At 52.7% G+C, this 25,339-nt stretch overlaps 1 protein-coding gene across 1 annotated transcript in view; it reads left to right on the top strand.

The window, feature by feature from the left end:
* The window catches only part of LOXL1 (lysyl oxidase like 1), a 28,763-nt gene extending 3,889 nt beyond the window's left edge, over positions 1 to 24,874 (top strand). The window contains exons 2-7 of the mRNA XM_010593738.3: positions 13,442 to 13,550; positions 16,614 to 16,751; positions 17,269 to 17,425; positions 18,032 to 18,127; positions 20,364 to 20,479; positions 24,534 to 24,874. Of these exons, the coding sequence (XP_010592040.2) occupies positions 13,442 to 13,550; positions 16,614 to 16,751; positions 17,269 to 17,425; positions 18,032 to 18,127; positions 20,364 to 20,479; positions 24,534 to 24,540 (623 nt within the window). The 3' untranslated portion in view covers positions 24,541 to 24,874. The remainder of the gene's footprint in view (positions 1 to 13,441; positions 13,551 to 16,613; positions 16,752 to 17,268; positions 17,426 to 18,031; positions 18,128 to 20,363; positions 20,480 to 24,533) is intronic.
* Positions 24,875 to 25,339: the final 465 nt, after the last annotated feature.

Below are 25,339 nucleotides of genomic sequence, written 5' to 3'. Positions count from 1 at the left end.
TCATGGATTCTCCCTCCCCACCACTAGGCCCAGGCCATGGAAAATCCCAGCCCAGGGAAGGCCAAGCCTTGTGCTTGAAGTCAGACCCCCAGACCTGGTATGGGAGCGTAGGGCGGATTCCCCAAGACTGACCTCATTCCTGCTGGCCTCCCACCAAGGGGTCTGAGGCTGGGCGCTGGCAGCCTGTGAGTGTGCGTGGGCGTGGACATGTCCTCACAACACCAAACACATGTGAGCACCACCCCTGGCCCTCCATGTCTTGGTGGTTTCCCAGCACTTGTCCTGAGCCCTGTCTCTTTCTTGGGTGAGTGCACCCTCCTCCTCCCCAGCCTGGGTGCTAGGGCTTCCCAAGGCCTCCTTCCAAACCATTGCCTCCAGCTGTGAAATGCGCAAGGGAAGGGATGAGAGGAGGAAACACAGGCCCAGAGAGGGCCAGGTATTTCCCCAGCTCTCACAGCAAAGCCTTACAGAAAGGCCTGAAGGGTGGTCCTCTGTTTCCCGGGCCTGCAGTATCCTCTGCGCTGTGCCAGCTCCCACAGCAGCTCTGCTACAGCCAGGCCCTCCACTCCTTGCCTCCCTGCCACTGCTCCCCACCTCCCTGCCACTGCTCCCCACCTCTCTGCCCCTGCTCCCCCAGCTTCTGTGCTCCTGTGCCCCCAGCCTCCCTGCCCCTGCTCCCCCACCCTCCGTGCCCTGCTCCCTCAGCCTTTCTGCCCCTGCTCCTCCAGCCTCAGCCTCTCGGTGCCAAGTCAGATCACCCCCAGCCCCCCAAAACCACCTCTCTCCTCCCTGGGCCTCATCCCACCCTGGCCTGATTCACCGCTCTGGCAACCCTGCCAAGGTAACGTGGAACGGGCAGCCTGGCTATCCGCCCGGGCATCTCTGGTGGCTGAGCCAGCTTTGCCTGGCATGTGTCCTCCATCCCTGTCCTCCCACAGCCAATTGGAGGCCAGAAGTGAGCTGCAGCTGCGTCCTCCTTGGTCTCCTGGCCTCTCTCTCCCTCTCCAGTCCATTCTACATCCTACATGTGCTGACCATGTTACTCCCCTGCTCAGGAAGTTTCTGTGGCTCCCCAAGGCCTTCAAGACAAAACCTAAATGCCTTAGCTACCACTTCAGAGCCTGAAGCACCTCCCCTCCTCTCCCGCTCCTTCCTCTCCTGAGCCTCTCCAGCCCCATGGGCACTGTGCTGCTCCTGGACCTAGGTGTTACATCTCCTGCCGCCATAGGATCACCATGAGTTGAAATCAACTTGACGGCCATGGGTTATGCACACCCAGGAGTTAATGTGCTCAGCTACTAACCAAAAGGGTAGAGGTTTGAATCCACCCAGAGGCATCTCAGGAGAAAGGCCTGGAAATCTACTTCTGAAAAACGAACCGTTGAAAACCCTATGGAGCACAGCTCTACTCTGACATACCCATGAGTTGGAGTTGACTTAATGGCAACTGGTTTATGCACTCCCAAGAGTGTTTCTCAAGCACCTCTCTTTCTGTCCAGCCTCTGGACCCAAGAGGTCAGATCTGCACCCTCAGTCCCTGAGAGCCACCCTGGCTCCCTGCCTCGACCCCCAGTGCCTGGGCCCCTGTCTCTCCTGGGCCTGCCTCCTAACCCGGGCCACGAGGCTTGGAGTAGATACAAGGAAGGACAGAAGTCCTCCACCCAATGAGCTCCCAGAGTTAGAGCCCTGAGGCAGGGATAATAATGACAGCTCTGGCCATTTGCTGAGGAACCCTACTGAGCTTAGTGGCTTAAATGAGCTATTTCATTCCTCCCCCCAGCACAGTGGGGATTATCATCCTCTTTTTACAGATGAGAAAACTGAGGTCTCAGGAGGCCTCTCAGCGGGACATGACACAGCCAGAATTCAGACAGGGCCTGTGCCCTCTGCATCATATCCAAATGACCCAGGGTACCTGTGCTCAGTCAGAAGCTTGGGCTACAAAGTCCAGGGAGGGAGCCAGGCAGGCCAGGGCGTGAATACAGGGCTTCTCCAACACCGTTTCTTCTCTGTGCCTCAGAGGAGATAATTACACTCACGTTTTTTGAACACTTTACACATAATCTCCCTTAATTGCCACAACAACCCGTGGGCCAAGCACTGTTATTAAACCATTACTGTCAGTTCTGACCATAGCAACTCTATAGGACGGAGTAGAAATACCCCATAGGGTTTCCAAGGAGTTACTGGTGGATTCGAACTGCTGACCTTTCGGTTACAGGACAAGCTTTTAACCACTATGCCCACCAGGGCTCTAGCACTTTTATTAGTCTCCTTTTATAGATAAACTCAAGAGTCGCTGAATGGCTCAAAAGGTTAATTGCTCAACCACTAGCTCAACCCACCCAGAGGCACCTCGGAAGACAGGCCTGGTGATTGGCTTCCGGAAGGTCACAGGCTTGAAAACCAAATGGAGCAAGTCTGCTCTGCACACATGGGGTCGCCATGAGTAGAGCAGAATTAAGTAGCAACAACAACAATAGATAAGGTGCCAGCTCATTGCTGTCACACAGCTCTAACCGTGAAACCAGGATTTCAGTTTGCGTGACTTCCCATCCTGAGTTCTTTACCACCACTCATTGTTTTAAAAATATTTATGTGTTATTACTTACCCTACACTTTATTCATTCACCCATTCATTCATTCAGCAGTTTTTGACTGTCTGCTATACTCTGGGCACTGGCTGTGGTGGGGTGAAGTGGGACAGTGGGTGTGGAGGGCTTTGGAGACACAGGCCCTCCCCAATGTGCTTTTAGAGGGTTGCCTTGTCATTCTCACTCCAGACTCCACAACACTTACTTAACAATTATATCGTGCTTGCCCCCTGTCCATACTGTTCTTGGAACTTTACAATTAGAGTCATTTAATATTCATATCAATCCTATGAGGTAGGTACTGTCATTATCCTCATTTTCAAGATGGGGAAATCGAGGCCCTGAGAGGTTAAGCAACTTGTCCAAGGTCACATAACTGGTAAGCGTTGGAGCCAGAATCTGACGCCAGGGAGTCCGGCTTCACAGCTCAGCAGACCTCCTCTCTTCCCTGAAGTTATCTCAGATTGTTCCTTCAGAAAGAAATGGAGTTTTCAGGCTGAGAAAGTTGTGGCTAGAGGTTTAGGTGAGCTGGGGTGACAGAGGGATCTGGGTCCTTTTCCTGCCTCCTTGCCTGGCTGTCGAGGGTCGCAGGTGTGTGAACAACCCAACCGTGCCCTGGGCAGCCTCATCCAGGCAGACTCCCTGCCTCCTCCTCTCTCCCCTGGCCTCAAACTGGACTGTTCTTGCAAGAAGAGATCTCTCCTGTTGTTAGTAATAATAATAAAAAATCCATTGCCATTGAGTTAATTCTGACCTGGTACTTATTGAATACTTACTATGCACCAGTACTATGCTAAGCACTTCATTTCCATTTTCTCATTTAATGCCCTCAACAACTTTGTGAGATAGGTATTACTAGCATTCCCATTTTACAGATGAGGAAACAGAGGCTCAGAGAAGTCAAGTAACGCCCCCAAGGTCTCCAAGTTAATGAATGGCCAGGCTGGGCTGCTTCAACCCTGCCCTGCTCCTGCCCCTCAGGAAGGGCTCTAACCCCCTTGAAAAACCAAAAGTTAGATTTTGCCTCCAGTTTGAGGTGTCTTTTGAGCATCTTTTGTTTGCTCTCCCCAGATATAATCTCTTTTATATTACCTAACCTAACTAACGTTACCTAATTTATCTTCAATGTTCTGCAAACCTATGTCGAAAGTCTTTTGTGGTGCTGGGGGGCAGGGTGGGGAGTCATTAGGGCCTTACTGGCACCAGGCCTGGCCAGACCGGTCCCTCTGACCCTGGGGGCAGCCATCTCAATGTCCTCTGGTCTCAGAAGGGGTGCTCCTCCCCAGTAGCTCCCAGCCAGAGTCCACCAAACCTCCTGTCCATGCCAATAACAAATGGAAAACTCTCCAGGGCAGTGGCAGGAATGGGCAGGAGAAGAAGGGAAAGAGAGGGTGAGGCGGCGGCGGCGGCGGCCTGCCCAGCATCCCACCCCTGCTTCCAGTTCCTGTGCCCAGCGTTCCTGTGTAGGAGTGCTCAGGGCTTCAGAGCCTGGAAGGGAGACTCTGGCTTGTCCCCTCCCCAGACTCTGAGCTAAACCCTCTTTGCCACAGGCAGCTGGAGCAAAAGGCCCTTTTTGTGTCCAGGTTCAGGATTACAGGGTGAGGGTTGGGCCTTTTGCCTTCCTTATGGGCACCCCCAGAAAGCAGGCATTTCAATATCACCTGAAAATTGGGAGCAAGGGGGTTAGAACACCAGCATAGGAAGGGACTCAGGTGGGAAAGGTAAAGCCTGAGAGGCCCTTGTATCAGAGCTTCAGGAGGCAATCCATCCTCTCCTGCTTGCAGGGCTTTCCAACCCTAAAGGTAATCCTTTTTCAAAACAAAGAACTTTGGAATCAATTCCAGCTTCTGCTTGACAATAAAGCCTGTGCTTATCCAGACAGATGACACCAGACCCTTGGCGGGCTGCAGGCACGCTGAGGACATACAGGTGTCAGCCCTCAGCTGGGTATGGGGAATTCAGGGCCCCCCAGACTGGTCCCTGCCCTCACCTGGGATACAGAGTGATCCAAGCCCACTTCCATCTCCCCCACCTCTCTGGTGACACTCACCTGCTGCACCCAGACCTGGGCCAGCAACTGCATGGCAGGCAGAGGAGATAGCACCCACCCCTCCCTCAGGGGCTCTTGCATCTCAGGAGGAACTTCATCCATTCACCATTTATGGAGTGCCTGTGTTCTGGGTGCTGTTCTAGAGCTGGGCGTTCATTAAAAACCAGAAACCAAACCCATTGCCATCAAGTCGATTCCGACTCATAGCAACCCTATAAGACAGAGTAGGACCGTCCCATAGGGTTTCCAAGGAGCACCTGGTGGACTCAAACTGCTGACCCTTTGGTTAGCAGCCATAACTCTTAACCACTATGCCACCAGGGTTTCCATCAGTGAAAAGAAAGTCAGAATCCTTGCCCTTATGGGTCTTATCTTTTTATTTATAACCCATGACCATCATAAAAAGGCAAATAATAGAAAGTGGTAAGTGCTCTGGAAGATTTAGAGCTAGATAAGGGAATCAGGAACACAGGAGGAGGGGGCAGAAGGAGGTTGCAGTTTTTAAAAAGGTGGTCATGGTGGGCCTCATTGAGCAAAGACTTGAAGGAGGTGAATGAGTGAGCCATGCAGCTATCTGTGGGAAGAGCATTCCAGAGAGAGAGTGGCCAGTGCAAAGGCCCTGGGGCAGGAAATGCCTGGCATTTTTAAGTGTGTTCCTGTGTGGCTGGAACAGAATGGGGGTGAGAGGGGGAGTAATAGGAGACAGGTCAAAGAGGTCACAGGGCCCAGGCTGTGCCCTGGGGAGCAACAAGCAACATTTAAACAGGACCTTCCACCTGCTATGTAGGGAGTGGGCAGTAAGGAAGCAGGCCAGGAGACTGTGAGGAGGCTGTTACAGAGAGCCAGGCAGGGTAGTAATAGAGGTGGTAGGAAGTCAGATTCAGGATATATCTTAGAGACCAATCTGATGGGATTTCCTGACAGATCGGATGTGAGGTGTGAGAGAAAGAGAGGGGTCAGGGTGACACAAAGGTCTGTGGCCTGTGCACCGGAAGGACGAAGTTGCCATCCACTGGGATGCAAAGACTGTGGGCAGAGTGGGTTTTGTGAGAAAGATAAAACTCAGATCCCTGTGAAGGACCTGCGAGGGCTAGGACGGAGCCTGGGGGAGAAGGCTGGGTGTCAAAGAAGGCTTCCAGAGATGAGGGTAGGGGGCCCTGAACAAGGCTTGTGAGGGAGGAGGGGCAGGGGCTGCCTTCGCATGGGCGGGAAGTGTGAGGTGGCGGCATATCGACAGAAGGTAACTGCCTCCTCAAAGGTCGCGCCGTTTGCTCTATTGAACAAATGCTCACAGATCCCTCTCTGAGCCCAGACATGAGGACGGAATCACTGCCATTGAATTGCCTTTCTCAGTCCAGGGCGGGGGGGTGGCAGATGTGTGCTGTAAGAGGGGTCCAGGGCCATGGAGGAGGGGTGATCAGGACTGAGAGGTGGGCTTTGGGGCCTAAAGATTGTGTGTGTGTGTGTGTGTGTGTGTGTGTTTGTGTGTAGCAAGGGATTCTAGGACAAGGGCATCATGGAGTCAGACGCCAGGGATAGAAAAGGTGGGGCTGCGCTGGGGAACTGCCACTGATCCTCAGGGTGAGGAGATCTGGAAGGACGGGTTGAGGCCAGACCACAGAAGGCCTTAGCTGCCACTCTGAGAAGTCTGGGCTTGATTCTGTAGACAACGGGGAGCCATTGGAAGTTTCTGGAGCCAGCTTTGCAGCCACCATAGCTCATTGGTCCGGGCTGGCATGGCCCCGTCATGATGGAGCAAAGTGAATTCTATGGCCCCCTGTCCTGCCTGCTCACCAACCAGGTGTGGCACCACCGGGGCCGACGCTGACAATGTAATGTCCTGATTATTAGATAATAGTTGTGTGGGGCGCGAGGAGCTGCCAGCTCCAGCCCGGGAGGCCCTCTCTGGCTTGTGTTTATTCCAGGCAGCACTCAGGAGGGCTTTCTGCTTTCTCTCCACCTGGGGGCTCCTCTGGAGTCTGGTGGCGCTAGCCAAAACGTCCCGCTCAGCACATATTTCACAACCGACTGACCGGTTCCTGCTGGCCTGTGTTTATTCTCCAGCCCTGGGCTCCAGAGATTAGGGCTATTTTGCATTCCATTTTCCATCATCTGTTTCTCGTGAGCAGCCGGCTTGGGAGGAAAGATTTTGAAGGAGATGAGGTTTATTGAGCCCACAGGAAAGGGGAAGCCAGGAGGGAAACAGGTGATGGTGTGGGCCAGCGGCAGGAATGTAACCACAGGGTGCTCCTCCCAGGGCAGCCTCCAGCACCCGCCAAGCAGGAGGGAACAGATTTCTAATGAAGCAGGAAGGATTTAGGTCAGACAGTGGGAGAATTTCCTGACTGCTAAAGTAGTATCTGTAGAGGTTGTAAGAAGGCGCCGGCTGTTGCCCAAGGCTGGGAGATGGACTAAATAGCTCCAAAACAGTATTTTAATCTCCAAGCATGTATTGATCCACCAAACCTGTGCTCAAAGAACAGTTTGTCCAGCTCCCCCATCATCCGGATGGGCTTAAAGAGCCCCAGAAAGGGGAGGGGACTGCACAATGGGGAGGGTGGACAAGATGGCGAACCGGCCTGCCAAAGTCTTACCCATGAGAAAGCACCAGCTAGGTCCTGCCAGGACGGGAAGACAGTCGCTGATCTGGGGTTCCCACAGGTTGGCCCGTGAACTTTCTTCAGTTCCAGTCCAGCCTGGGGCCGGAGGACAGGGGTTTGTCCTGAGTACATTGGACTCCAAGAGTCTGTGGCCCTGCTGAGGCCCTGGATCCCTCAAAGGGAAGCCCCAGGGCCGGAACAGGAATGCACAGCCCGGGTTCTTTCTACCCAGGTATGAGTCTTCACTGCCCTGGAGGGACTGAAAAGGCAAGTCAAGGCCAAAGGGGCCACCCCCAGGTCAGTGGCTGCCTATGGAATGGCCTTGGGACCTGATTTGCTTGCATCCAGCCCTTCCTCAGCACAACAGCCTGGCTTTGGTATCTCAGGGTCCGTTGCTGCTTTGTGACTCATTGCCCCACCCCACCTCTGGCCTGGATCTCTGTAGCCTGAACCCCTATGTGCATGACCCCCCTGGTCAGCATGTTCCTCCTGGGGAAGTATGCCCACAGGGGGCTGGCACAGGGCTGCAGGTCATGAGTGGGGTGGAGGGCAATTAGACTGAAGAAATGGGGGCACTGAGGCCCAGAGAGGGGTCAGGCTTGCCTAGGGTCACAAAGAAGGTCTATGGCAGAGTAGATCAGGATCCTGTCTACCTCCTGGGAGCAGAAGGCAGGATGCTGATGTTGACCAGGGCCTCCCTAGGTACCCTGAGCAAGACCTTCCAACCACCCTTCGGATGGTCAGACCCATCCATCACCCCACCCCCTTCCAGTGGAGCTGGGGCTTGGGAGAAAGCTGCATAAGACTGGAGGGGACCAGGGATTAGAAAGGGAGCTAGATGTATATCCTCACCCAAGTACACAGGGGACACGCACAAGCAGTTCATTGCAGCATGTTTGTGGAGCGAGGAGTTGGAAGCTGCCCGGGGCCCATCATCAGGAGACTGGGTAGATGGGACATGGCAGATGTGAACTGTGGAATCCTATTTAGCAACGACAAGCAGTGAAATAAATATATTTTAAATATTTATATTAACTTTAAAAAAATCAGGAAACAGAATGAGATCAATATGGCAATATAATTTACTTAAAAAAAAAAGTTACTGTCAAGTTGATTCCAACTCATCAGGACCCCCTGTGTATCCTGATGAGTTGACCTGTGCTCCTTAGGGTTTTCAAGGGCTGATTTTTTGGAAGTAGATCACCAAGCCTCTCTTCTGGTGCGCCTCGGGGTAGACTCAAACCTCCAACATTTTGGTTAGCAGCCAAGTGCTTAACCATTTGCGCACCCAAACCAAAAACCCATTGCCGTCGAGTCAATTCCGACTCATAGCAACCCTGTAGGACAGAGTAGAACTGCCCCCTACAGCTTCCAAGGAGCAGCTGGTAGCTTTGAACTGGCAACCTTTTGGTTAGCAGATAAGCTCCTAACCACTGTGCCACTAGGGCTCCTTGTACACCCAGGGGATCCTGAAAACACACACCCACCCCAAATGCACTGCAAACTTTATACAGATACACAAATGTTCAAGGACGTGTCTAAGGGTCAGAAGTTAGGAACAAGGTGAAAATGTTTTAAATAAGACAAGAGGGGAGCCTTGCATAGACCAATGATAATGGGTAGTTGCCTTGAAATGAATTGTGATGAATTCAGTTCTCTGCATTTATAAAAATGGGGAGGATCTGGGAGGAGTCTTCAATGGACCCCACTTTACAGAGTCTACAGTTGCAGGCCCAAGGGCCAGATGAATCTGTGTATGCTGAAAAGAGACCCTTGCCCCCGTGAAAATGACATCCCCATGACTGATGGCTGAAATCCCTTCATTGGTTCCTTGCCTTTGGGATAAGCATTACCCTCCCTCCAGGATCTCTCTTTAAAATGCACACTTCTTGGGATGGGGGTGATGACACTTGTCTGGCTGCAACTGGACTTCACCCAACATTGGCTACCCCACAAGCCAAAAACAGCAGAATGACACCCCTGCCCCTATACCCCACAACTCCCCACTCAAGCCTTCCCTCATCTCCCTCCCAGCATCACACAGCCTCCCCCCTCTACTACGCCCAAGCCTGATGACGATGACAAAGGGGGCCTCGAGCCCAAGTCTGCAGGCCTGGCTGCTGACGGAATGCCCCCTGGGAGAGCAGGCCGGGAGAAGGAGGCCTTGTTCCTTCCTGGAAAAACATACCAGCCGAGGGAGGGGGCCGCTGTTCCCTGGGACCTCAGCAGGGGATCCCTAACAGGCCTGAACTCCCAAGGCTGCCCTCTTTTCCGGCAGCTTTCCAGAGCTGCTGCCTCCCAGGCCAATAAGGGTATGACAGGGACGGGGCTGAACACAGCAGGGAGAGGGTAGTTGTGGAGGGGGGCAATTAGGGGGCCACAGAAGGCCCCAGTGATGGTCAGAGATGGTGGAGCAAAGAAAAAATTAAATAGCTGTAGGAGTGATTCCATTTGTATGAAGTCCTAGAAGAGGCGGAATTAATCTATGGTGATTAAAAAGCAGATCACTGGTTGCCTGGAATGGTGGAAGGGGAAGCGGGATTGAATGGGAGGGGGCAGGAGAGAGCTTTTTGGGGTGACAGAAACAATCTGTAGCTTGATTGTGGTAGTAGTAAAGCAAGTGTATATATGTGTCAAAACTTATCCAACTGTACACCTGAAATCTGTGAATTTGACAGTGTATAGGTTATACCCCCCAAAAAGTTGATTTTTATATCAAGAAAATGATAGGAGGAGTCCCGGAAGGAGGTCAGGACCTGGGATCTCCTCCTGGGGCTGCCCCAACTCACTTTGTGGCCCTCAGCAAATTCATCGTCCTCTCTGAGCCCACATTTTCTCCAGCACTTCCAAAGGCATGGGGTCTCCTGGTGTCTTGGAGAAACAGGGCCTGGAGCACTCATGTGGAGGATTGGAACAGTCATGTATTAAGCCGTTAATCTTTAAAGCAGCTTCCCTGACAGAGGGAACCCGCCTGGCCCTGCAATTCGTCAACAGTAAGAGGAGAAGTTGATCATCTATGGCCAGGCTGAGGCCTCAGATTGTGTCCAGCAGCCCCAAGCTGTCAGTCTCTTCTTGCTGACTCCCCATATGGGGTGCTCTACAAATGCTCCCGCCCATCCCAGGTTTGGGCTTACAAAAAAAACCTACCCCGCTCAGTTAAAATTAAGAAAGTCTGATGATGTCAAAGCAACTCCTTTTAAGACTTTTTTTTTTTTTTAAATACAGAGATTTAGCCCATCATCTGTGGACAAACAGCAGTGAGTCTAAGGCTCAGAGTCCTTGACAGGTATCAGGCCTCAGTGTAGGGCTAGGGTCAGGGCTCAGTGTGTGACTGGGGTCAGGGCTCCGTGTGTGAGCAGGTCAGGGCTCCGTGTGTGACCAGGGTAAGGGATCAGTGCGTGAGCAGGGTCAGGGCTCAGTGTGTGAGCAGGTCAGGGCTTAGTGTGTGACCAGGGTCAGGGCTCAGTATGTATCCAGGGTCAGGGCTCAGTATGTGAGCAGGGTCAGGGCTCAGTATGTGAGCAGGGTCAGGGCTCAGTGTGTGACAAGGGTCAGGGCTCAGTGTGTGAGCAGGTCAGGGCTCAGTGTGTGACCAGGATCAGGGCTCAGTGTGTGAGCAGGGTCAGGACTCAGTGTGTGACTGGGGCCCGGGCTCCCTCTGTAAGCAGGCCCACAGCTCATTGTGTGACCAGAGTCAGGTCTCTGTGTGTGACAGGGTTAGGGCTCAGTATGTCAGCAGGGCCAAGGCTCAGTGTGTGACCGGGATCAGAGCTTGGTGTGTGAGCAGGGCCAGGGCTCAGTATGTGAGCAGGGTCAGGGTTCAGTGTGTGACCAGGGTCAGGGCTCAGTGTGTGACCGGGGTCAGGGCTCAGTGTGTGACCAGGATCAGGGCTCAGTGTGTGACCAGGGTCAGGTCTCCGTGTGTGACAGGGTTAGGGCTCAGGATGTCAGCGGGGCCAAGGCTCAGTGTATGGCCGGGATCAGAGCTCAGTGTGTGAGCAGGGCCAGGGCTCAGTATGTGAGCAGGGTCAGGGCTCAGTGTGTGACCAGGGTCAGGGCTGAGTGTGTGACCAGGGCCAGAGCTCAGTGTATGACCAGTGTCAAGGCTCAGTGCACGGCCAGGATCAGGGCTCCCTCTGTGAGCAGGCTCACGGCTCAGAGCCCAGAACCACTGGCCCTCACTGGCCCTGAGGACCCCTGGCCTCTTACTCATCTGGCTCACCCAACTTCCCTAGACTGCACAGCTCATGGACTGGCCTAGACAGGCAGGGTTGGGCCAGAAAAGCTTTGTGGAGCCATCTGTGCAGTGTTTATTGAAACCGGGCCTAGGAGGGAAGGCAAGCTGTCTGGTGCCGAATGCTGGGTCCCAGGAGGCTCAGGCCCAGCTGACCCACCCCCACATGTTGCTGAGAAAAAAGCACTTTGATGATGGTAAATGGGGTGTGTCTCTCTTCCTCACCCCTCTCCAGAGGCTGTTCAGGACCAAGGGTGGGAACCAGCTCCCAGCTTGACACCAAGGTGGCCTCTTTCTTTGAGGGCCTGAGAGCCCTTGGGAAATGACTGAAGGCATTCCTGGGGGCTTGGGTAATAGGGCCGAGGCTCGCCAAGACGGCCCCCATCCGCCAGGAACCACCTCATCCTCACCCAACCCTGTACTCCAAGCTGCCGCTTCGTTCCGAGTAGGTGAGATCATGCTGGCTGCCTGGACCCGGCCCTCGCATGAGGCCCAGACCCAGGGAGAACAAGGCTAGAGTCTGGGGGCCCAAGGTGTGTAGTGTGAGGGGGCAGCTAGGGGTGCAGGCAGATGCCTCCGACCAAGCCTTCAAAGCCAGAGTTCACCTCCTCTGCCTCATCTCTGAACCTGATGCTGACAAACCAGGGGAGGGGGGTAGAAGAGTGTCAGAATGCCTCAAGCCCCCCCACCCCCACCCCATTGTTTGCCCTCCCCTTCCCCCTGCCTCCCAAGAGCAGAGCACTTGAAAAAAGTTAAGAGGAATTTACAAACTCATTTCACCCTACCCTGTCATTTACCTACCAGAATCCTTGAGGCCTGAGAGGGGAAGTGACTTAGATGCCCCAGGCTCAATCCCCTTTAAGTCAGTGGCTGAACTGGGATAGAGCCAGGGCTCTGGAGTCTCCCGTGCCCACCTGCTGGCTCACCACTGCCCCATCACTCCCAAACATCAAGACAATTGCGCCTTTATTCCCATGCTGAAAGGGGCCTGGACACCCGAGTTTGGTTTCTTCTTCCTAATTATTTGGACCAATTCTGTCATGGGGAGCGGGGCAGGGAGCAGGGTGAACGCAGCCCAGGGAATGAGTGGTCCACGAGGGCTGCAGCAGTCTCCAGACCTTCCCAGGGCACTTGACCCTGGGCCCTGCAGGGGAGAGAGCGAGGCCCTCCCTGGTCAGGGGCAGAGGATGCAGACATGGGAGGGTGTGCTTAGGTCTGGGGGGCCCATGGCAGGAAGTCGGGGAGGAGGGACCATGCCAGGCAGAGAGAAGCCCTAAGAGGATCGGGCTGGGTGCCCAGCTGAGGATTCTGCTCTGTCAGCAGCCTGCCTGAGGAAGTGTTTTCCTTCCAGCCCCTTCCTTCCTGCCCACTCTGACTTCTGCCAACCAAAATTCACCTGGCTGTGCCCACGAGCCTTCTGCCACCCACCCCAGGCCAGAAGCCCAGGGCTTTCTTGGTGGTTCATGAATCTGCCTGGGGTGAGAGGAGAAGGCAGTTAGAGGCTGGTGGCCAGAGGCTGGGGAATAAATGATGTGGAGGGGAGTGTCTATCAGGAAATCACTTGGTTCACTCAGACCTGCCCCCAGGCCATTGCTTATGCTGTTCGCCCTGTGGAGAACACCGTTACCTCACTCTGCTCTCCAAAGTCTGTGTAATCTCCCAGGTCTTGCTCCTGCCCCAGCTCTTCCAGGAGGTCTCAGGAGCTCCTACATTATGGAGCTCTGTTGTCATCCAGCGACACCTGAGCCCAGGACCAAGCGCCCAGGGGAAATGGTCCAAACTGCATACCTAGGTCAGGGTGGAGAGGCTTCCTGGAGGAGGTGACAGCCTGCATAGAGAAAGGAGAATGGCAAAGGCTATTTGGGGTTGAGAGAAGCCTCTGGGCATTAGCGTTGGCCAGCCTGACCTCCTCCAATGCCATGTTCTTCCTTTCTTCCTCCCTCTCTTCCACTCCCCACTCCAGGTCTTCCTGACTTGGTCCCAGATCCCAACTATGTGCAAGCTTCCACATACGTCCAGAGAGCCCATCTGTATTCCCTGCGCTGTGCTGCGGAGGAGAAGTGTCTGGCCAGGTAAGGAACTGAGGTTGAAGCATAGAGCATTGAGACAGACCCCAGGAGTCACCCAGAACCACTGCTCATGCCAGCCAGGCTGTTCACAAGCTGCATGACCTTGGCCAAGTGCCTGAGCCTCTCAGGACCTTGACCTTATTATCTATGATCCTTGCCTGGCTCCAGAAGTCAGGAAGGGAACAAGTAAATATTGAGCATTTTCTGTATGTACCACAGTACAAGGACCTTTACTTTTGTTGCGGCGTTTTGATCTCCTTGCCAGCCCTGAAGGTATGTATTGCTCCCATTTACAAGAAGAGAAAACTGAAGAACAGTGAAAGGATTTGAAATCTTTCAGGTAGGAGCTGCCTAACAAGAAGGCTCCTTACAAGGAGCCTAGGTTTCCAGTGCTCACACAAGGACCCAGGGAAGTCCTGTAGGATGGACAAACTTTCAGGATAGAGGGCAGGATTATGGCAGTATCTCCACAGAGGACAGTTGTGGCTTTGGCCCAACTCAGCCCAGGCTGTCTTTGCCTGGGTCACAACAGGGGCAGAAAGCACAAGGGACAAAGAGGCCTCAGTTATGTGTTGTACCAGAGGCGAAGGAGACCACTTTACGCAAACCCAGAAACTGAGCACAGCCAACTCTCCATTATTTGTGAGAGAATCTGCCTCCTGTAGAGCTCGCTTCTAAATTTATTAGCAGTTGATATTCTGCTCAGATGTGTGTGCTTTGGGGACATCTCCCTGCACTAAAAGAACTAGTTAAAGATCACATTTACGTACTTCTTTTGTTGATATCTTTCTGTGTTAAAATCACCTATTTTTCTTAATTACTGGTTTTTTTTTTTTTTTTTTTTAACATCCATACTCTACATTTACTTTTTTAGTGTCTGGGAAGCCCTTTAGAATCTCGTTTTCTCATATATAGAACCTCTTTTCCAAAGCGAGAATAGCTTGCCACAGTCTCTTCATTACCTGTCTGTAACAAGGTAAGGAGCTTGCACCAGAATGTAACTCAACTCACTGCTTCCTTCATTGAGAAAGTCTTACTTAAAAAAAAAAAAAAGTCAGCTGAACTAAACAGTGTGGTTAGTGATGTAGTTGATTTACATTCTAGTGCAAGTTTCTTATCTCATCACAGACTGGCAACAAACAGTGTATCAACTGGCACCAGTCCAGGGACCACACTTTGAGAACCACTCAGTCTGCCTACCTATTCAGGTCTTGTCTCATCTCAGTTGTCCTTGGGAAGAGAGCATAATATTCCTGCTATAATTCTTCCAGCGATGAGGAACTTACAACCTCAATGGCAGCCCGTCCAGTTCTGAGGAGCTTGAGACAAAGCCAAAGTATCACTACGTTTTTATGGAACATCCTGTGTGCCCTGACATGACCTTCCAGATGGGGTGAGGAGGGGGAAGTCTGGGGTCTGTCCCGGGGGATTTCCTGGTCTGGGTGGAGAGAGTGGCCCCTCACTCATGCCCCAGTGGCAGAATCAAACCATGCGGAGTGAGATAAGAACTAAAATGAGGGGTTCACAGGCTGGGGCTGTGGGAAGTAGGAGGGAGAGGTTGGCAAGGGCCGAGGCATCCAAGGAGGCTGGGCACAGGACTGCAGACCTAGAAAACCCACAGAACTGGAGTCCTGGAGCAGGAGGGCCCTCCAAGATCATCTAAAGTGTGGTCCATGAACGGGTGCCAGTTTGCACACTGTGCACAGAACCCAGAGAAGGGAAGGGAAATGCTCCAAGTCTCACCACGAGTTTGTGGCCAAGCTGGGCCTAGAACTTAGACCCGGGTGGTTTCCCACGGTGTGCTGAGCTGAACAGAAGGGTAGGATTTAAATGAACAGAGGGAAAGAAGATGTTTTGTTCCAACCAGACACAGACAGATTCCAGCCCTCCTCCACACAAGGCTGAGGGCCTTTCGTCCTGGCAGACAGGAGTCTGAGCTGCCTGTTGTCCAGACATCCTCTCAGAGAGCAGGCTAATCCCCATGGCTAGCCACCTCCTTCCTCTGGCCTTAGGACCCAGAACTTAGTGAGTGTCAATGTACCGCCCCTGAGCCAAGAAGGAGCCTTCAGCCAGCCCTCCTGTTGGCACACCTGTGTGTGTGTGTGTGTGTGTGTGTGTGTGTGTTCCCTCTCTGCCTCCCCTCATTCCTCTCTTTCCCTTCTCCCCTTCTCACGAGGCACGTCTCAGTTGGGCATTTTAGGTCAGCAAGTGAATGTGAGCAGGCAGTCTGCCCTAGAACCGTGCTTGCTCAATGGAAAAGCACGGGTGGCTGGCCGTGAGCACGTAGTCAGGGAGAGGTGGCCTGGTCCCGTCCCGCCCAGTGCCAGGCACGTGTGGTGTCAGGGTGTGCTGCAGGCAGCCTCGTTGGGGCTCCCACGCAGTCAAGAGTCTTCTAAGGGGAGCAGCCAGGGCAGACTTCCTGGAGGAAGGTGACCTGAAATGGACCTAGGAGGTTGGGTGAGCTTTGGAGTTCCAGGTGGAGCGAACTACATGGGTAAAAGTATGTCCCAGAGAAAGAGCCAAGCCTATTTGAGGGCCTGTGTGTGAAGCTGGAGCCCAGGTGTATGGGGACCAGGAAAGTGAAGAGGCTTTGACACTGAGGAGCTCATGCCTGGTTTTTAGGCCCACACTCAAGATGTGCCAGACAGACATTGGTCAATAATTAGGGTCTTTGTCTGCAGGAGGAAATATTTATCAGACTTCCCAGGATAGGGCTGTTTTTAAAAAGCCCTCCAAAGACTTTACTATGCCCACTCCCCACCTCAAATGGGCTATCCCTGCCTGAGAGTCACTTACAGGCATCAGGGGCCCTCAGAGGGTCACCCCAGGCCTGATGGACACCTGCTTTAGGAGGATTTCATGGTGGAGGCCAAAGAGGAGGGGATGGCCAGAACCACTGGGGATTAAGAGGGAGAGGGAGAGACCTGAGCCTCAGTCACTGTGGAGGGGTGAGATGTGAGAGGCTTGCCGAGCGGGCAGGACCCAAGGCCAGGAGCCTGGGGGTGAGGGCTGTGGGAGCCCAACCCCACTCACTCATCTCCTCAGTCTCCTCACCTGTCCCCACAGCACAGCCTACGCCCCCGAGGCCACTGACTATGACGTGCGGGTGCTGCTACGTTTCCCCCAGCGCGTCAAGAACCAGGGAACGGCGGACTTCCTCCCTAACCGGCCTCGGCACACCTGGGAGTGGCACAGCTGTCACCAGTGAGTAGGGGGCAGGGGGCAGCCAGCTTCCTTCCCGCTCCTCTTCTGGGTAGGGGCCCTTGGGGCCTGCCTCCCTGCCCCCATTAGAGCTCTGGAAAATGTAGGTGCTGGTTGAAGGCCCCAGTGTGGTGTTCTCTGCCAAGGACACGTCACTGGGGCAGGAGTTTTCTTGAAGAAGTCTTACAAAAACGGTGGCCTACAAGATGGGACATGGATGGATCAGCCTTGATAGGGGATGGAAATGTCTGGAATATAGGGCATTGCCCAAGGCAGGCCAGTACAGGTGGGGAACCCAAAAAGGAAGTGAGAAGTCCTGAAGAGGTGCTGTCCTAGGGTGGCCTGGCTAGGTGGGGAACATCAAAGTTGCTGCTCTATGGGACATAGGGGATGGAAGAGCCCAGACTGGTCAGGAGGCTGTGTCACAGCAGGGTCACCTGGACCCACCTCAGGGTGGGTCAGGATGGGAGGCCCATGGTGACTGGGCCCTCATCTCTCTCCTCTTCCTCCCCCTTTCCAGACACTACCATAGCATGGACGAGTTCAGCCACTACGACCTGCTGGACGCAGCCACGGGCAAGAAGGTGGCCGAAGGTCACAAGGCCAGCTTCTGCCTGGAGGACAGCACCTGTGACTTTGGCAACCTCAAGCGCTACGCATGCACCTCTCATACCCAGGTTGGGCTACAGAGGCAAGGCAGACAGCACAGGAGTGCTGGGGATTAAGCCCAGCCTGCGGGGAGGAGAGCAACGCCTGGGCTGAGCCCAGCTGGAAACAGGCTACTGCCAAGGCTCCTGCCTACTCCAGTCAGAGTGAGAGTCCTCTCGCCAGCCTTCATGGCACCACAGGGCCCTGCTGGGATTGCCCCCTGCTGCCTAGGCCCTTCCTGTGCATCCTGCCCAGAGGGGTCTGCTCATGGAAAGAAAGGACGTTCTGATAAAGTCTGGATGCCATGATGTCCCATGGGCCCACTTATCCACCCAAATCTGTCTTTCCATCAGTCCATCCATCCACAAAATGTCTGTCCATCTGTCTGTCTCTTTATCCATTCTCCATCCATCTATCCCAAGCACCCTTCCCTCCTTCATTTTATTCCTCCCATAGGGCTATTCTCTCTCTCTTCTCCCTCATCCACCCACCCAGTGGGCCTAGGAAGGTGGCAGGACCCACACTGAGCAGCCTGTCTTGTCCAGAGGAAGGAGGACACAGACGGGCGAGGTGGGCGTGGGGCGGCTCTGAGGGGTGAGCAGCTCTCCAGCCTCTCTATCTGGGCCTTTTCCCAGGGCTTGAGCCCAGGCTGCTATGACACCTACAATGCAGACATCGACTGCCAGTGGATTGACATAACTGACGTGCAGCCCGGAAACTACATCCTCAAGGTGGGTCTCCTGGGCTGGGGCACTTCCTCCAACCAGATGGACATGTTGCTCAATGGCCCCCCAATTCTGAAATATGCTTCAGCCTCTGGGCAAGTTTCCTCATCCCCAGCTGCTGAGCAGAGGTATCATCCTGGGTATACCCTTCCCCAGTAAAGGTCTTCGCCTCAGGTAGGCACAGCCTCTCTTTCCATAAAGACACCAAGGAGCCTTCGGCCCCAGCTGGCGATGATGGAGGAGATGGAGACCCTGTCTTCTCTAAACAATAGAGGAGTGGAGAGCACACGAGGACTTGGAAAGTCCATGTGGTCCGTCCCCTGTCTCCAGGCAAGGCAGGCTTTGGCCATCTGAAAGAGAACACAGCTCTTCCCCAAGAGCTCCTCACACTGACCCTTGCAAAGCTGAGGACTTCCGTGGCTAAGAGTCCATCTAGCCCGAGTCCCTCCTACCCCAGTGTATGCTCACTCCTTCCCCTTCCCTTGGTGGGGGCACAGGTAGAAAAGCATGTTCAGGACACACAGCCCAACTTGTTCCAGCTGTGCAGGCTGTGCAGGTGCCTGCTGGTCATGACCTCACCTGGGAAAGGCAAACCTCAGACTCCTCAATACAGGTGCAAAGTAAAGGTGGTGATCATTCTACCGGTTCCCTTGGACCGGCTCCACGTAGAAGTTCAGGAGAGATAGAGCAGGGAAGGTGGGGCATAAAACGCAGGCTCCTGGGAAGGCTGCATTCAGAACACAATGACCAGGAATCAGCTGTGCAGCCCCCCCGAGCCCTTCTCAGCAGACTCGTGTGACCTCTGCCCGGCCTCATCCACAGTCTGGGTTGTCAGGTGTATGCCTGTCCCTCATTCATCCAGCCCTCAAACACATATGAAGGCCCTCTGAGTTCTAGTTCTAGGCACTGCTGCTACAAACCAGGTAAGTAATACACAGTCCTGCCATTAAGGAGCATCTACCCATAACCCATTGCTGTCAAGTTGATTCCAACTCATAGCGACCCTATAGGACAGAGTAGAACTGCCCTATAGGGTTACCAAGGAGCAGCTGGAGGATTTGAACTCCCAACCTTTGGATTAGCAGCAAAACGCTTAACCACTGCACCACCAGGGCTCCTAAGGAGTATCTCCTAGGACTTAAAAGTAACATAATTACATCTATCCTTAAATGTTTTGCAAATAAAGCTGATCCCTAGCCCCATGAGGTCCTACCTCAATTAGGGAAACATTTAAAAGGTTTTCCTTGTGTCTTCTATTAGTTTCCTAGCCTCTAGCAAATTACCACAAACTGTGTGGCTTAAAACAACAAAAATTTATTCTCTGACTGTTTAGAAGGCTGGAAGTCGAAAATCAAAGTGTCAGCAGGGCTGGTTCCCTCTGGAGGCTCTGAGGGAAAAACCAACCTGTTCCTCTCCTAGCTTCTGGTGGTTACCAGCAATCCCTGGCATTCTTTGGCTTATGGACACGTCACTTCAAGCTCTCCCTTCTTCTTCACATGACCTTCTTCTCTATGTTTCTGTCTGTGTCCCCTCCTCTTCTTCTAAGAATACCAGTTATTGGATCTGGGGCCCACACTAAATCCAGGATGATTTCATCTCAAGATCCTTAACTAATTATGTCTGCAAAGACCATTACGGTCACATTCTGAGGTTCTGGGTAGACATGAATTTGGGGGGACATTATCCAATATGTCCCAACAGTTCCTTTTCAGATAAAATTCACAGGCAGAGCTTAGGCCCATCATCTCATTAAGTGTCGTGGGTGCTCTGGGTTCCAAGACAGGGCATGCCATCTGGCATTGGACAGCCCCTCAGTGGGCCTTCTAGATGGGTTGCCTGGTGAAAGGATGTGAATCTCAGAGTTGGACAGGGTAGGCATTGAATCTCTGCTCAGTCCCTCACTCACAGCTGTGTCCTCTGGGTAGTAGCCAGCCTCTCTGACCCTGACTGCCCAGGGAAGGCCCCCCGACACAGGCTCTGGCTCTGGAGGACCCTCAGCTCCTCTGTGAGGGTGCCCGGTGATGTTGTGACTATGTGCTGTCTTGTCTTCCCCCTCTCTGCTTCCTGCATCTCTCCACATCTCCCTTTTTGTATACTATCTCTATCTCAGTATCTCTTGTTTCCCTCTCTCTATCCCTCCTCTGGGTCTGTCTGTCTGCCTGTCCACCACCTTCCAAGGTGACCAGGTGAAGCGCACCCCCACCCCAACTAAATCCCTTTTCTTTGTCCTCTCCTCCTACAGGTGCACGTGAACCCTAAGTACATTGTTTTGGAGTCAGACTTCACCAACAACGTGGTGAGATGCAACATCCACTATACAGGTCGCTACGTTTCGACAACAAACTGCAAAATTGTCCAGTAAGTGCTTGCCTCCTTCCTGGCGCAGCCCCTTTTCTACCTGGGAAGCAGGCAGACCCTTGGGAAACACAGAAGATACTTGCACTTTGTGTCACCTTGATGGCCCAACACAGCTGCAGTTGGGCACAGCCCACCACTTGGTAGAAAGAACCTGCCCCATACCAGGCCCACGCTGAGAACATGTGGTGGGACTCAGTCTGTGGTGTGGATTTGGGGCCTAAGTGTTCAGCTCCCTAAGATTTCTCAAGTGAAAGCCTGCAGGGGGCAGCATAATTAGGTGGATGCACATGGGCCCTGACATCCCAGTCCTGTGACTGCCTCGCTGCTTTTCTCAACTATAAGTACTTCCCACATAGGCTTGTTCTGAAGAAGTAAAGGCCTGACTTCTATGCATGTTCTAGGGCATGGCACACAGTGGAGCTCAATGAATGGCAGCTCTGATCACAGCACATTACCAAGTGGATGGAATTAAGCACTCTAGATTAGAAGCCATGCTGGTTTTAATGAACTGTCATCAGGCCCTGGGCCCGCTTTGTAGATGAAGCTCATAAATTGACCAGGCCCCTCAGCTAGAGCTACCTCAGATTGGCTGTTCTCAGTCACCCTCCAATTCCCTCCGTGGAATACTTTGCAAAGGGGGCCCCCTGCTTACAAACATACACAGAGACACCCCACCCCACTCAGTGTGGATTTAAAATGTTTGCTCAAGTCTCTAGAGCCATCCTCCCAGCCTTGGGGAAGGAAAAAAATTGCAGTTGGGGGAAAAGATAATTTGCTAGCTCCATTAACCGGGGGAGCTCAGGACAGAAGCGGCTCCTGTCCAGGCATAAACCGTCCATGGACTTAGAGCACCTTTGCCTTCTACATGGACCTGTGTGGGCCTATTTTGGGAGAATAGGCCCTTGTTGACAGACTCCAACCATTTCAGCTGTGCGGTGGAGAGGTGGGTGTTTGATGTTTGACATTGCTTTGCCTATTAAACAAGGTCCTTACCTACCCACATCAGGGACCTAAGGACTGGTAGCTCCACTCAGGTCACCCAGCCACCCGCAGCAGAGGTCCAAAGATAACTGGTACCTCCCAGTCCTTACAACCCAAAACTTTGGGTGCCCATGGTCCGTCTGCAGAACCCACCCACCTGCACGCTCTAGGGAACAGGGACATGCTTTTCTCAGAGACACTCGGGGGTCGGTTCTCAGCCCCCCGCCTTGTTCAGAGCGTGACCCCCTGCTGCAACCAGATACTGGTATATACGCCAATCACCCCTGCCCCTCTAAGACTGTAGGGCAGAGCCTGTACCACACACTTGATATCAGCTACCTGGAAACCTGAGCTGAATTCATACAAGAAAACTGAATGTACTCCTAGACTGATATACCTGATAATAGCTCTAGCCAGCTGGGGACAGGACATCAGAGCTCCAAAGGCGAAAATAATCAAGCTAGCTCGGTCAAGCAACCCATGAGGGTATACCAAAACAAAACAAAGCAAGAAGATACGACACAGTAAGCAAGCATAAACTAATACAATAACTTATAGATGGCTCGGAGACAACAGTCGATATCAAGTCACATAAAGAAACAGACCATGATCACCTCAACAGGCCTCAAAACAAAGAATCCAGGGATCTTCTAGATGAAAGTGCATTCCTAGAATTACCAGAGCCAGAATACAAAAGTCTAAAATACAGAACCCTTCAAGACATCTGGAAGGAAATGACACATTATGCAGGACAAGCCAAGGAACACACAGATAAAGCAATTGAAGAAATTAGAAAGATTATTCAGGAACATAATGAAAAGTTTAATAAGCTGGAAAAATCCATAGACAGCAATCAGAAATTCAGAAGATTAACAATAAAATTACAGAAGTAGACAACTCAATAGAAAGTCAGAGGAGCAGAATTGAGCGAATAGAAGTTAGAATTTCTGAACTCAAAGATAAATCACTTGGCACTAATATATTTGAAGAAAAATCAGATAAAAGAATTTAAAAAAATGAAGAAACCTTAAGAATCATGTCGGACTCTATCAAGAGAAATAACCTACAAGTGATTGGAGTACCAGAACAGGGAGAGATAACAGAAAATACAGAAAGAATTGTTGAAGATTTGTTGTCAGAAAACTTCCCTGATATCGTGAAAGATGAAAAGATATCTATCCAAGATGCTTATCAAACTCCACGTAAGGTAGATCTTAAAAGAAAGTCACCAAGACATATTATAATCAAACTGCCAAAACCAAAGATAAAGAGAGAATTGTAAGAGCAGCAAGGGATAAACAAAAAGTCACCTACAAAGGAGAGCCAATAAGAATAAGCTTGGACTACTCGGCAGAAACCATGCAGGCAAGAAGGCAATGGGATGACATATTTTAAAAATTGAAGGAAGAAAATTGCCTGCCAAGAATCATATATTCAGCAAAACTGTCTCTTAAATATGAAGGAGAAATTAAGACATTTCCAGATAAAATGTTCGCTCAAGTCAAAGCAACTCCTTTCCAAAAAGTAGAGATTCTGAGGCCCAGAAACGTATCTTTCCCTAAAAGTATGTATTTATGAGTAGTAAGAGAGCTTTTCACCTATGACTAAGGTCAGAGCTCAGTCTGACTAAGGTCAAGGCTTAGTCTGACCAGGGTCAGGGCTTAGTGTGTGACCAGGATCAGGGTTCAGTCTGACGAGGATCAGGGCTCAGTTTGATCAGGGTCAGGGCTCAGTGTGTGGCCAGGATCGGGGCTCAGTCTGACTAAAATCAGTGCTTAGTCTGACCAGGGTACGGCTCAGTCTGATCAGGGTCAGGGTTCAGTGTGTGACCAGGATCAGTGCTCAGTCTGACCAGGATCAGTGCTCAGTCTGTCCAGGGTCAGGGCTCAGGGTGTGACCAGGGTCAGGGCTCAGTCTTACCAGGGTCAGGACTCAATGTGTGACCAGGATCAAGACAGCCTGTGACCAGGGCCAGGGCCCATTTAGAGACAGCCCATTCAGCCTCGGCTGCTACCACCACCCTAATGGCTCACAAGCCTCTCCCTGCTCCGTGAATATTTAGAGACAAGGACCATAGTCTCTAGTTCAATACAGAGATTAGGCTCCTCAGAAATAGAATTAGATCAGAATTTTCTAGGTCACAGAGTGCATTAGAACTACTGACTCCTGCCCCATCCCTGGGAGCTTGGCTCTTAGGTTGGATCAGGACCCTTCCCACGCTGACAGGGCCTGTCTCATCAGCTATTCAACATTCAGTGGACGTTTTCTGGGAACCAATTCTAGGGAAAGAGAGGGAGGAAGGAAGAAAGAGCAGGCAGGGGAAAAAAGGGGGGCTAAGGGAGGCAGGGAGCCTGCATCTGTCTCGGGCCTCCATCTGCCTGCGGCTGGGAAAGGTGGATGGAAACAGTGCCCCGTTTCTCAGGCGCCACCATGGGCAATCGTGAAGCCCCTTGCAGCTGGCCAGGCTTGAGAAACAGCCCCACCTCTTGGCTCCCCTGGGGCCTGTGGGCGGCAGGGCAGGCTGAGGCCCTTCCTCCAAGCCGTTTACATAAGTGCTTGGAAGGGGTTTACTACAGCGGCTCTGTGGCCCTGACCGCAGGCAGGCAGCCCGGCCAGCATGCACAGGAAGCCCAACGGAGCTTTCCCAGAAAGGCCAAGGGGCTGACGCCTGTGGGTTTCGATCATGTTTCTGAAGAGGAAAGGGCAGGCTTTTTTAAAAAGTACTGAGTTAGAAAAAAGAAGAAAATATGCTTCCAGACAGTAGTGGCTCTGCTAATAATGGCATGGAAAATAATCTGCAACTCAGGGCCTGGGGAGGAGGTGTGCTGAGACCGGGGTCCGGGTGCCTGAGAGATCGCGAGACCTCTTCTCAGAGCCAGGCCCAAGGGGCGGCCTCTTCCCCTGAGCCCAGATTACCGAGGAAAGTGGCAGCACGCGCCCGCCCTTCCATATGGCATTGGGGTCACTGGGGGGAAGCCCCAGCTGGGGAAGCTGCAGAGAGGTCCTTGCTGAGAGCTGGGGCGGAACACGTACTGCACAGCCTGCCACTGACCCTGCTGTCTTCTTTCCCTAGGTCCTGATCTCAGAGCGGACGGACAGACAACCAATCTCTCCCCTTCCCAAAGCAGGCCCTACTCCCCAGGCAGCTTCCTGCCAGAATAAACCTGGCCCAAGGGGCCCAGCCCCCCAACCCACAGGCAGGGGAAGCTGGACGTCAGGGGCATCCCTCTCCGCCGGCCTCAGGGAGCGCACGTGGACCAAACCCACAGGGATTCCAGATGCCAACCCCGTTTTTGTACTTAACTTTTCTCTGAAACTTTGTTTTGTTGGTTGTTGGTTTTTGTTTTTTATATTTTGGCCATACCACAGAGCAAGATTGCCCAGGTTTGGGCTGAATAAAACAAGGTTTTTCTACTCTGTGCATCCGCATGTGGCCTGCGGCTGGGCTGGCCAGAGCTAGGCTGGTCTCAGGGGATGTCCTTTGGCTTCATCGTTCCCTAGAAACAGGGGAAGAGAGCAGCCACCACTCCTGTCCAGGACACAGCTAGACCGCAAGGGCCTCACGCCCATTGTAGAAACCCAGGGCCAAGCCTATGGCATGGGAGGAGGACCACATCCCACTGGGTGTGGGATTCCCTGCAGGGTGGGGTGGAGGCTTCAGCCCACTCACCACCAGCTCATCACCCAGTCCTTCACTGCCCCCTTCTGGAACCTGCCTGCAGCCTCCCACTCCCATGTACCAGATCAAGGGCCTCCCTGCTGGCTCTCTCACTTAGTCATTCACTCCACCGCCCACTTATTCCCTTACTCACATATTGAGTGCCTAGTGAATACCAGGCACACACAGGAGGGTCAGGCGTAGTTCCTGCTCTCAGGGAG

Source organism: Loxodonta africana, chromosome 13 (assembly GCF_030014295.1).
Source record: "Loxodonta africana isolate mLoxAfr1 chromosome 13, mLoxAfr1.hap2, whole genome shotgun sequence".
Classification (NCBI taxonomy): domain Eukaryota; kingdom Metazoa; phylum Chordata; class Mammalia; order Proboscidea; family Elephantidae; genus Loxodonta; species Loxodonta africana.
The sequence above is the reverse complement of the archived record's forward strand: the minus strand, read 5'-3'. Positions and strand labels throughout refer to the sequence as shown.